The 13,658-nt window shown below is 34.6% G+C and overlaps 1 protein-coding gene across 1 annotated transcript; it reads right to left on the bottom strand.

Annotated features, from left to right (window-relative positions):
* Positions 1 to 4,306: 4,306 nt before the first annotated feature.
* Positions 4,307 to 5,338, bottom strand: LOC136822735 (putative leucine-rich repeat-containing protein DDB_G0290503). Its single transcript, XM_067079020.1, has one exon. It carries the CDS (start codon positions 5,336 to 5,338, stop codon positions 4,307 to 4,309), a length of 1,032 nt encoding a protein of 343 aa, XP_066935121.1.
* Between the last annotated feature and the right edge of the window lie 8,320 nt (positions 5,339 to 13,658).

Raw genomic sequence — 13,658 nt, 5'->3', positions numbered from 1 at the left:
CAACTCACCTTTTTAATTACATTAATTTACATCTTGATATTACAGCTATCTTGTTAGATGTTTTGTGTCGAGAGTTCTAGCAATAGTTTATCGTTCAACTTGGAGAGGGAATGTTTGTAAATATAGAATTTTTTTCATAACAGTTATTTGGGGGGTCGGAATTAGGCAGTGGTGTCAGATTTAGACGGTATATTTACAATTTTTTGGGGGTTTTTAATTTAAAAAAAATTTTAATTCCTAAGCAGAGGGAAATTTAGCAAAAAGTCAAAGGGAATCTAAACGTTGGTATATATGTGAAATAAAAACTCAATCCAAATGAAGATGATACTAGAGAGTATAGCTAGCCCTCTCCGGTGGAATGGCTGTTGTTTAAAAAGTGCCCAAATCTTTGATATTAAAAATGGTAGATACCTTTTCAAGTTTTCAGTTTCAATTAATGACCCGTCATTTTCTCATTCAAGGGACCGTGAAGTCGGGTGACTTGCATCAGTGGAGGGAAACTTGCATAGCCATCAAAGGACTGACCAATCAAAGCACATCAAAGCAGCAAAATTTCAAAACAAATTAACTACGCAGCTACGCTCGAAGCTCTATGTATGGCTCTACTGCTCTACTCTACCATTTTTGTTTTGATTTAACTTTGTATTTTAATGACCAGCCAGGTCATTCATTTGAGGGCTATGCAAGTTTCCCTCCACTGAATGCAAGTTACATTGTATTGTATTGTTTTGTATTGTTTTCTTTGATAGACTTTATGAGCTATGAAATATTTACAAGGACTGTGAACAAAAATATCCTTTAAGAGGATTTCTAAAGCCATTCACAGTATAAACTAGCTACAGTTATAAATAATGATGATATAATATATTATCTACGTTATTTTTTAGCTAGGGATTTTGCAAGGTTGGTTTGANTTTGGATTAGGAGTTTATTTTCAGGAGATCTTTTAAATAGAGAATTTAAAGATGATGTTAAGTTTTTGTTTAAAAATTTATGAACGAGTTTACAGGATTCTAAAATATAGACATTTAGAATGTTTAATGGTTTAAAGTTCTCAACATTATCAGCAGACTGTGGGCAAACCCGATCAACATATTTAGAACATTTAGTAATGACTTCATTAATTTTGTACAGACCAGATGTGTTAGGAGAACCCCAACTAGTAATACAATAGGTGACATGGGAGTAGATCAAACTATAATAAAGAGAAATTAAATTTTTTCTAGGTAAGAACCAACCTACCTTATGAAGAATACCTACACTTTGTTTGATCTTTGTGTGTAACTTTTTTAAGTGCTCCTTCCAACTAAGTTTGTGGTCGATAATGACTCCAAGATATTTTGCTTCTGTGACACGATTTAGTAACTGACCTGAAATCGATATTTGAAAGTCTTGAGTTTGTTTGATGTTATTGAAAAGTATATAGTTAGATTTACTAATGTTTAGCGTTAGCTTATTTGCAACGAGCCAGTCGCTTATTATTTTAAGTTCAGAGTTGACAAGTTCTTCAAGTACAATAGGATCTTTATGAGACATTAAGAGACACGTATCATCAGCAAATAGAGTTTTGGAAAATGACGAGTTTAGAGGAAGATCGTTTACATAAATAAGAAAGAGTAGGGGTCCTAGTACCGATCCTTGGGGAACACCATGAGCCATACCAAGGGACTTAGATTTTTCCTGGTAGCAGCAGACACTCTGGACTCGGTTTTCTAGATAACTTTTGAACCAGGCTAAGGCAGGGCCCCTAATTCCAATTTTGTCTAGTTTTTTTAGAAGGATTTCATTATTTACAGTATCAAAGGCCTTAGCTAAATCTAAGAAGATTGCACAACCAATCTCCTTCCTTTTTAGGCATTGACTGATGATATTGGTTAAATGAAGAACAGCGGTGTTGGTGGACTTACCTTTCTGAAAGCCAAATTGATTTTCAAATAAACTGTTTTGTTTTTTGAAGAATTGAGTAACTCTTTCATGGACGATTTTTTCAAATATTTTGTCAAACACAGGGAGAACTGAAATTGGTCTATAATTTTTTAGGTCCGTTTTGATGCCACTTTTAAAAAGAGGTGTTACCTTGGCATGTTTTAGGAGGTTAGGAAATACTCCTGTGACTAACGAGGAATTTATTATAAGAGATAGTGGTTCCGAAATCAGATCTGCAATAGCTTTGATTATTCGAACAGGAAAAGAATATATCTTTTGCCTTGCCGGCATTGAGATTATTTAGATGTGTTAAAATTTCATAAGAATTTGTTTTCTGAAAAAAAATGCTTGTATCACATGTTTTGATCTTGTTCATGTAAATTTCTGGATTAGGGTGATTTGGAATTTTCTTTAATAAGTTGGGAGCTACCTCACTAAAATATTCATTGAAGCCTTCAGCAATTTGGAATGAGCCAGAAAAAGATTTCTTTCCATTAGTCATTGTACTTGGTATTTTGACTGTGTTTTTCCTGCCAAGATAAGAATTAAGATTTTTCCAAAACTTTTTAATGTCATTTCTTGAAGAGAGAAATTTTTGTTTTAGATGGAGAAACTTTTGTTTACGTATATTTTTGTTGATATTGTGTAGTAATAATTGATATTCTCTGAGAATTTGAGGGTCTTTGTCTTTCATGAAAAGTCCATAAAGATTGTCTTTGATTTGCATTTTGTTTAAAATACTCTGAGTCATCCAAGGGTTTTGTTCAAGCTTGCGTTCGTTTTTAGTTAGAGGTTTATTAGGAGCATGAAGATCGAATAAAATTTTTAACCAAAAAAAGTTATACATATCATTGGTGTTGTTCAATTTTGATAGTGTATTTACAAAATCAATATTTTCAAGATCTTTTCGAAATTCATTTATGTCAAATTTGGAGTAATCACGTTTGAGTTTTTTTTTGGACCTTGGAATATTTTTGTGTGTGCGAGGAATTAAAAGAAAATTTGGCAAATGATCACTGATGTGTGGGATAAGATTTCCACTAATACATTCATTCGAAATATCGTTATAGAAAGTGTTGTCAATTAATGTGTGGTTGTTTTCAGTGAACCTTGTAGGTTGTACAATGTATGGAAAGAAATAATTTGATCTCATTTTGTCAAAAAAATAACCTGTGTATCTATGAGACTCTGTGTTCATCAGATTAATGTTGAAGTCACCCATCAGTACAATCTTTTTGTTTTATGATTTTATTTAAAACTCGAGATTCAAGTTCATTTGTGAAAAGCTGAATGCTGCTATTAGGATGTCTATAGACAACACCGACCAATATTTCATCCAACTCCACAAAGAAACATTCAAAGTCAAGATTCTTACCCTTTGTTGAAAAAGATAGGTCTTCCCTTTCTTTGAAATTTATTGAGTCTTTAATGAAAAAACCAACTCCAGAGTTTTGACTTGAGCCAGACATTCCAATGTAAGGATGGTAGCCATTGATTAAGTGATTTTCTGATAGTTGGTCATCCTTGATCCATGTTTCCGAAATACCTACAACATCAAACTCATGACGAAGAATGGTTAGTAAATGTTTCAACTTACCTTCATTTTTATTTAGGGATCTTATGTTGGTATGTAAGAAAGACAGGTAGGAAGAACCTGCCTCCCTGGAAAGTGTTAGAAAATTATTGATATCATAGTACTCAAAATTTATCAAGTTATCAGTATTGTCAGAAGAATTTAATGTAATATTTAGTTGAGGGAGATGGTTAAATTCTTTGAAGTCATTAGTAAAAATTAACATTGGTGGGAGAAAGTTGAATTGTTATTATTAACTTTATTATTGTTGTTAAACTCGTTAAAAATATTATCATCCATATGCTGAAAAGGAAAGTTTAGACAATCGTTACATGACCATAATTTATGGTTAATGTTTAATGGAGATATATTTAAGCATTTTAAGTGGAAGAGACCACCACCAAGTTTACACTTGACGTGTCTCTTGTGGCCAATGACTTTATTGCAATGTTTACATTTGTTGTTATTAGGTTCTGAGTGATTTGAGTTAAAAAATTCTAATTTTAATTGGTAATCAGTTATGGTTGTTAAAGGAAGAGCTCCAGAAACACATCTTTGACAAAAGTAAGGGAGAGGTGATTTAGCTAAGTTTTTGTAATGCTTCTGGGTGATTTTGATGCATTTTATGTGGAGCCAGGTAAGACAGATTTCACAAAAAACCCCACTGTTAAGGACAATAGTTTGACAGACATGACATATAGAGGATTCATTTAAAATGTTAGGAATCAGGTTAGCCATTTAACTTCGCTAAAAGAAAAAGGATTAAAAATAGTATGTTGTGTGAAATGGTATTGATGTATGTAAAATTTAGTCTCTGGGTAGTGGTATTTGTTTGATAATGTCACTTTTAGAGAGAATGATAATTTTTTCAGATTTATTGTCTCTTTTGTATGTCTTCCAGGCATAGGTTATACCATCAATGGTTGTGACTCTTTCAAAGTATCCGGGTTTCTTTAGTTTATTCCAAGCGTCCTTAAAAATTTCACGGTTGTGCTCTGTCAAACTTTCATTAATAAAAATTGAGTTTTCTTCTTGAAATCCTATGTCTTTTGTTGTAAAGTGCTTCAAGTCCCATCGGGCGTCCCACATTTCGTTTCTCATCCTTCTGCTATTGAACTTAACAATGATAGGTGCTTTCTCTTTGGTAGATGTGCGATGACTAATTTCGATATCTTCAAGGTAAAGTTCAATATCCAGTTTTTCAGCAATCCTCAGAACACTGTCGTCTGTATCCTCATTGACCTTTCGTGGTATTCCAAAAATATTGATCATTTCTTTACGGCCATACTGCTCGAGTGAGTTAATATTGGATTCATTTTCTTTCAGGCGATCACTAGCTTTTCTCAGTCTCTCGGTCAGTTGATCAATTTTTTTATCTTTTTGGGTGTTCTCGGTTGATATGTTCTTTACCTTAGTTGTGAGCGATTTTATTTCTTTCTCTTGTTTGTCAAATTTGTCGGATATAAATTTTTGTGAAGATGTGAGAGCTGCTATTTCCTCTTTCATGATTTTCATGGAATCCTCTAGACCTTCATACCTTGACTGTGATTGTGATTCAAGACTTTCAAGCTTTTGAATGATGTATTTGTTTTGATGGTATATTTGAAGCACAAGGTCTCTAGATATTTCAGGCGGTAATTCTTCGTCATGATGAAATTTTGTCACTTCATCCTCTAGGCTCTGTGTTGGAGTTGCAAAGTCTGTTTGATCAAATCTCTTCCTAAGATTTACAATTGGTGGCGATAATTGACTCTGTGGATCATACATTGTCTGCTTGTTTTGATTTTTGTTTTTCTTCTTAGATGGATTTTTATTTGATTTGTGGTGTGATCTAGGCATTGCTTTATTTATTTTTCTTCTCCTGCACTTGCTTGAACGTGTGTTATTGATGTTATTTGTGTTGAAGTTCAAAGTAAAGTATTTTAAGAATATTTAGGCTGCCATTTTGTTTTTTACATGCATGCGTGCGTCCGCCATCTTTGCCGATCCAAGATATGTGATTTTTTCTATTTTTGTGTGAGATTTTGTTTGCTACAAATGTTTGTTTCACCTGTAGTGTATGTGGGACAGTTCTTACAGCGTGTCTTTTTGTCCTTTTGTACTGTATTTTGTTGCAGTGTTTGTTATTTGTTTGGTAGTTGCTGGTTGGTTCCTTTTTTGTTATCTTTTCTGAAGGTCATTGAGTGTGGATCAAACTATTTATTATTTGGTCTTTTAAGACTCAAATTTTTAAATACGGCAACATTTTTTATATCTTTTGCATTCTTATATACTGATATTTTGACACTCTCAATTTGACGTTTTACTGCTCAATAAGTTCCGGCTTTTGATTAAATCGAAATCGCTTTAAAAAAAAAATGGTAGCCTAACTGTGCGGACGCATCGAAGCGAGCAGTGAAACTTCATCAAAATAAAAACTATAATATTTGCAACTCAAACATCTTTCAATCTATGGATATCCGTTCAATCCTTCATCATTAATACTTTTAATCATCGCAATTCACTGGTAATATCATCTCTTCAACTATTTGACTCACTATGGATAAACTTAAAGAAGATCTCACAGCAGTAATAACCTCTCAATGTCAACAGATAAATGAAAACATTGCTACCTTCAAAACATACGTTGGGAACGAATTATCAAAAATTAAACAGTCATTAGAGGACTTTGATAATCGTTTGGTGAATTCTGAAGAAGTCATAGCAGAAAATGTCACCAAAATTAAGACTGCTGAAGAAGCAATAACATTGAACTCTACGAAAATTGATGAACTCTCGACAGCCCTTGATGACACCAAAAATCTGTTGCTTGATAGAATTACACTACTGGAGAAGGCCCTTGCTGCTCAAACCGACCGTGGAATGAGAAACACCCTCACATTTCGTGGTGTAATTGAGAAAGAAACAGAAAACTACCAAAAAACACCAATGGTTTTGGCAAACCTTATCTCCAAAATGGACGCAAAAAATCGTCAAGGTGCTCAATACGCTGACGTCCTTCATGCCATTGACCGTGTCCACCGCTCCAAACCGAACCCCCACCAACAAGCCACAAATGATGCAAATATCGAAGCTCCTGACCCGCGACCCATCCACGTGAAATTTACAAATTGGAAGGTCGCTGAATATTTCAAAACTGTTGTGATCTCTTATAACAAGAAACTTTTGTCTCAAGGCAAAAAACCAAGCGTATTCGTTGACAATATGTTCAGTGACTATACTAATAAAAGGCGCAAACTTGCCTGGTAAGAACGGAAATCACTAAAAAACTCTGGGCTGAAAGCCCCAATGTTCATCAAATACCCAGCGACATTGATGGTTAAAAATAATGAAACTGGAAAATACCAGGAACATTCGGTCTTCTAGTCTTCTAGTTTTAATTTTCGTATATATATGTCGCCTGACTGTCTTAAATGACAGTCAGCCTGTCCCAAGCCAGGATAAAGACAGAGGGACCCAGAGAGGACTAATTACCCTTTCATTGTAACATCGTCTCTCTAAGAGGAAAAAGAATTTGGCCACTCTTTGTTGTTTGTAGTTCTGACAGGAGAAAACATTTTATTTTTTCATACTATATATCTTTGCCTAGTACATCAGGATGTGCGAGGATGTCCCCTGCCTGGTGTCTAGTGCAGTCGGCTCCAAAGGAGTCTAAGGTGTTTACACCTTTGTTGATTCATGTTTTGTTTTCTTCTCCTGTCAGTCTACCTGGAGTTTGTTGTCATCTTGTACAGGCCGCTGGGGTAATGTCGCCTGACTGTCTCAAATGACAATCAGCCTGTCCCAAGCCAGGATAAAGACAGAGGGACCCAGAGAGGACTAATTGCCCTTTCATTGTAACATCGTCTCTCTAAGAGGAAAAAGAATTTGGCCACTCTTTGTTGTTTGTAGTTCTGACAGGAGAAAACATTTTATTTTTTCATACTATATATCTTTGCCTAGTACATCAGGATGTGCGAGGATGTCCCCTGCCTGGTGTCTAGTGCAGTCGGCTCCAAAGGAGTCTAAGGTGTTTACACCTTTGTTGATTCATGTTTTGTTTTCTTCTCCTGTCAGTCTACCTGGAGTTTGTTGTCATCTTGTACAGGCCGCTGGGATAATGTCGCCTGACTGTCTCAAATGACAGTCAGCCTGTCCCAAGCCAGGATAAAGACAGAGAGGACTAATTGCCCTTTCATTGTAACATCGTCTCTCTAAGAGGAAAAAGAATTTGGCCACTCTTTGTTGTTTGTAGTTCTGACAGGAGAAAACATTTTATTTTTTCATACTATATATATTTCCCTAGTACATCAGGATGTGCGAGGATGTCCCCTGCCTGGTGTCTAGTGCAGTCGGCTCCAAAGGAGTCTAAGGTGTTTACACCTTTGTTGATTCATGTTTTGTTTTCTTCTCCTGTCAGTCTACCTGGAGTTTGTTGTCATCTTGTACAGTCCGCTGGGGTAATGTCGCCTGACTGTCTTAAATGACAATCAGCCTGTCCCAAGCCAGGATAAAGACAGAGGGACCCAGAGAGGACTAATTACCCTTTCATTGTAACATCGTCTCTCTAAGAGGAAAAAGAATTTGGCCACTCTTTGTTGTTTGTAGTTCTGACAGGAGAAAACATTTTATTTTTTCATACTATATATATGAGTCGCCTACCTTGATAATGCCAACTGCTCCTTAGTCCCCCCATGTATATATTTTTTTCTCTTTTGTCTTTTTAGCTAAACTCCCCTGAGTTCTACAACCCTTTATATCTTGTGTGAAAAATCCTACTCTGCACTCTTTCTTCCTGCATCTCTAATCTCAAAATCTTATGCCTGTGAAATATCCCTGCAACTTTTGTCAAAGAGCAGTTGCCAAAAACCACAAAGGAATCCAATGTGACATTTGTGACCACTGGGTCCACATCAAATGCAACAACACCACCAATGGTGAGTATCTTTACCTTCAAAACAATAATGATGTCAGCTGGTGCTGCCAGAAATGCACTTTGTCAAGTATACCCTTCTCGACAACGTCCAGAGACTCCATCGAGCTGCTGAACCAAGGTATGAGATCACTTTTTATTGAAAACTTTAATCCAAACAGTAACCCCAATGTGGAGTTCTTCAGAGACATTAAAGAACGCCTCAGTGAGGAATTTGTTGAAGATGACATTGATACCGATCCTTCTGAGTGTCCCTATAGCTCCATCTCTGATCTCAACAAAAAATATCACTCAAATAAAAGTACCAATTTCAGTGTCCTGCATCTTAATATAAATTCTCTGAAACTTCATCATTCTGAGCTTGATATCTTACTCAAAAACTGTAATATCAAATTTGATGTAATTGGCATATCTGAAACTGGCCTTAACAACACTAATAATAACAAAAACACCAATCTTGAGGGTTACCATAATCCTGAAGATACATTTTCTTCACGTTCCAAAGGAGGTACAAGGCTTAATGTCTCTGAAGATCTCAACCACATTCCACGAAAAGATCTTTTGATAAACAAGACAGGACTTATTGAATCTACATGTGTAGAAATCCTGAGCAAAAACAAACCTAAAATCATTGCCATGTGCATCTATAAGCATCCTGATATGAATTTGACTGAATTTAATATCCTCTATGAGGAGTTCCTTGACAAAATACGAAAAGAAAAAAAAAACGTTTTCATTCTTGGTGATTTCAACATCGATTTACTAAAAACATCAACCCATGCTGATTCTGATACATTTCTCAATAACAATCTCTCCTCTTGCATTAGACCTCTCATCACCAGGCCAACAAGAATAACTTCTCACTCTAAAAGATTAATTGATAATATCTTTACAAATAATATTCAAGATAACATCACATCTGGTAACCTAATTTGCTCGATTTCAGATCACCTCCCTCAATATGCTATTGTAAATGACATCAAAAGCGAGAGTCAACCATCAACATCTAAACAAAAACGAATTACCTTTAAAAACTACAAAAAATTCAACTTACAAACGTTCCTCAATGACTTGAACAATGTAAACTGGGATCACTTGTATAATAATCAATCAGCTGATGAAAAATTTGAAAATTTTATAAAAAACTGTGAATATTCTGATTGATAAAAACACACCAACTGAAAACAAAAAAATTTACTTCAAAAAATCTCATAAACCCTGGATCACTCAAGGTGTTCTTAAATCAATCATTACCAGAAAAAATCTTGCCAGAAAATATATGAACTCTAAAGATCAGGAGCTCAAACGCATACGATTTGCTCAATTCAAAACCTACAAAAACCAACTAACAAAATACATCCGAATCCTTGAAGCAAATCACCATAAAAACTATTTCTCACGTTTCAAATCTAACATTCAAAAAACTTGGCAGGGCATCAGAGATATAATTGGCAGCAAATCAAAACAAGGTTTACCAAAAGTTCTCATCCATGATAATAAACAACACGAAGGTGACAGTAAATTAGCAGATATCTTTAACAACTTTTATGCTAACATTGCTGAAAAAACTAAGTCTAAAATCATCCCAACTGACAAAAATTTTGATGATTATCTCACAAACCCAAATCCAACTTCCTTTGAGTTTGCTCCCCCATCAGTTGATGACATTGTTAAAATAATTAATCAATTATCTGACAGTAAATCAGTCGGTCCAAACAGCATCCAAACCCAAATTCTCAAACTTATTGCTCCAAATATTGGATTCGTCCTTTCTGAAAGAATCAATGAGTGCATCAATCTTGGTATCTTCCCTGAATGTTTAAAAAAAGCCACAGTGACCCCAGTCCACAAGAAAGATTCAAAGCTTAATGTCGAAAACTATAGACCAATATCACTACTTTCTAATATCAGTAAGATCTTTGAAAAAATTCTCCATGAACAAGTCTACACTTTTTTCGAATCTCAAGACATTCTCTTTAAAAATCAATTGGATTTCGCAAAAATCATAACACTTCACATGCCATCATAGCCCTCACAGAGCAAATTAGATCAGCTCTAGTTGACAATGAATTCTCAGTAGGTATCTTTATTGATCTCCAAAAAGCTTTTGATACAGTAGGACATGACATACTTATTAAAAAACTTGATCATTATGGGGTCAGAGATCGCTCACTTTTGCTTTTCAAATCCTATCTTTCAAATCGTGAACAATGTACCAATGTGAGAGGCACCCTTTCTGCTTACAAAATCATTAAACATGGAGTTCCCCAAGGATCCATCCTTGGCCCATTACTTTTTCTTATTTATATTAATGATCTGAACAAGGCAATCACGAAATCAAAAACTTTTCATTTTGCTGACGACACAAGGCTTCTTTGCCGGAATAAATCATTAAAAAAACTTAACTGTATGGTCAATCAAGACCTTGCTGAAGTCTCTAAATGGCTCAGAGCAAACGAAATCAGCCTCAACACGAAGAAAACTGAGATTATTATCTTTCGAAGAAAGGGCAAACAAATAAACAAAAGTCTCAGTTTCAGATTAAGCGGGCAGAAACTAAAATTATCAAGAAAAGTTAAGTATCTTGGGATTATCATTGATGAACACCTTCTTTGGGATTATTAATTATGTAAAAAATTATCAAAAGCAGTCGGTATCTTGAGTAAAATGAGATATTTTCTTAGCTACAAAACTCTTCTGAATTTATATTATGCACTCTTTGAATCTCATCTAAACTATTGCATGCATACACTTGGCTTCATGAAACGTGATTATATCAACAGAATATCCTCATTACAAAACAAGGCCCTTAGATACATACATTTCAAAACCCAAAGAGATCACACAGCACCTCTCTTTATTCAATCAAAAATTCTCCCTGTGAAACCTCTAATTATTTTAAGACACTGTATTTTTGCTCTTCAGGTAATTCAAAACAAAGCACCTAAGTATTTCAATGGTTTTATTCTTAACCTTGGTCAAAATCATGTACATGGTACAAGATCTACTAAACTTGCCCTAACCCTCTCCAAGTCAGTGACTTATGGCTCTAATAATCTTAAAAACTCCATGTCTAGAAGTTGGAATTCCATCACACCTAAAATCAATCCTTTTAACTCTGAATCCATCTCTCCTAACTCTTTGAAACAACACATCAAGTCCAAAAAAAATTATTTGATTTATTTTAAACTCTATTTTAGACTGGTATCTGGATTGCACTCAAATAAAACCAACAAATATTAAAGACAAGTGGCAACTGCTCTAAACTAAACAAAACTCTAAATCAATCACTCGATCACTTTTAAATTCTCACTTTTGTCCTTCATGCGTTTCTTATCTCTCACCTTTGACCACTCTTTCCCTCCTACCTCTCGTGCAGAGTACCCCCATTTTTTCCCAAATCCTTGTTTCAAATAACTTTTACAATGAAAACAAATTTTAGTCCGATTTAGCTAAGTGGAAACACCCTTCCATAACTAACTAATCAATTATTTTTTTTAGGTTTCTTTTCTTTTCTTTTTTTCTTTTTTAGTATATTTTTAGCTTTATCATATTTTAGGATTTATTTTCCTCAAAAATGTAATCAAACTTTCATATCATTTTTGACATTTTTTAGTTTACCACAGCAACCATTTTTACTGTTGAATATTTTGAAATTGATGTTTGTATAGGTTTTTCCATATATTTTCTAGCTTTAGGTAGCTATCCTTATGGCCTTTTCCTCTCGTATTTAGCTATTTTAACTTGTGCTATTTTTAGTATTTTACTTACACCATCTCTGGTGGTTTTTTAATGTACATAGCTCTACCGAGTTTAAAAAAAAAGAAAATCATCTAATCTAATCTAAAATTTCAAACTTCCTGAAGAAACTGAAGAAAAAATAATTGAAGGTTTATTATTTACTAAGGGTGCATACCTAGCCAAAAACCCAAAAAAGTGAAACAGAGGGTTTAGCGAATGCATTGATTCATTTAAAAGTTTACCTAAACAGACGATCAAAGACAACAGTCTTTTTTGTGTGTTTTCTTCGTTTCCTAAACCGAGGGTTTACCCAACAACACGCACCTGCGTTTTTAACTTGGACGTACCTATACATAAAGGCTGTATTATATATTCAAACCAACCTTGCAAAATCACCTAGCTAAAAAGATAACATAGATAATATATTATATCATCATTATTTATAACTGTAGCTAGTTTATACTGTGAATGGCTTTAGAAATCCTCTTAAAGGATATTTTTGTTCACAGTCCTTGTAAATATTTCATAGCTCATAAAGTCTATCAAAGAAAACAAACAAACAAACCATTTCAAATTTGTGTTTTTGCAAAACCTTGATGACCTTGCATTGGCCGTGACATTACATCATATAAACTTCCATATTAGGAAGTAAGATGGTAGAACCGTATCGTAAACAAAAACAAATCGCTGCACTTTCGATTTCATCCAAGAAAAAAAAGTTTTGGAAGAAGATAGGTAGCATAGGTAGAAGACCACTGTCAGAAGCTATTCCTGTTTATTGCATTTGCTTTTGCTATTTCTAATAATGACTTCACTTGACGACAGCTTCACCACGACTGACTATGAAGCTTATCAAAAATTTGTTGCTTGGGAAAGGTAATTATATCAGTTGTTTAATCGAAAATATATTTTTTTTTATAAGAACAAATGGAAAAAAAACAACTTGCCCTAATAGTGGATGTTTCCTCGAAAATCAGAGGTCTTTTTGATTTAATCAAAATAAAACTTCAAAGTGTTTTTATTCTAGATTCGACAAGCAGTGATGGCAAGAAGAAAAAAAACAAAAAACCAAAATCCACCAAATCAAAAGCTCCAAAAAAGGATAAAGCCCCAACTCCAAAAGTCACTATAAGAAAACTGAAACCCGCATCACCGCCAGACCAATCGACCGCCAGCTCTTCTCATCATACAACTAACCAATCCACGCCTTTTATTAATAATAACAGCGTCTTGAAACTTTCCAACTACTCGTCACTACCCATTGAAGTTTTTGGTCTCGTTGATGACGAAGATGACAATGTTTTCGAGAGCCAAATCTATGGGACTCAGGTCTCATCTTCTGATGAAGAAAACGATGAGCCTCTTTCACCGTCTTTGGCCCCGGAAATAGCTGCTCGTGATCCTGAATCTCAAGCTCCAGAAGCTTCAGCTTCTCAACCTCTACATTATCTCAATACGTTCAATTGGAATGACTTCGAAATCAGGTCATTACTTTCCGCTTATAAA

The sequence above is a fragment of the Clytia hemisphaerica genome, unplaced genomic scaffold (assembly GCF_902728285.1).
Source record: "Clytia hemisphaerica strain Z4C2 unplaced genomic scaffold, Clytia hemisphaerica genome assembly, whole genome shotgun sequence".
Classification (NCBI taxonomy): Eukaryota; Metazoa; Cnidaria; class Hydrozoa; order Leptothecata; family Clytiidae; genus Clytia; species Clytia hemisphaerica.
The sequence above is the reverse complement of the archived record's forward strand: the minus strand, read 5'-3'. Positions and strand labels throughout refer to the sequence as shown.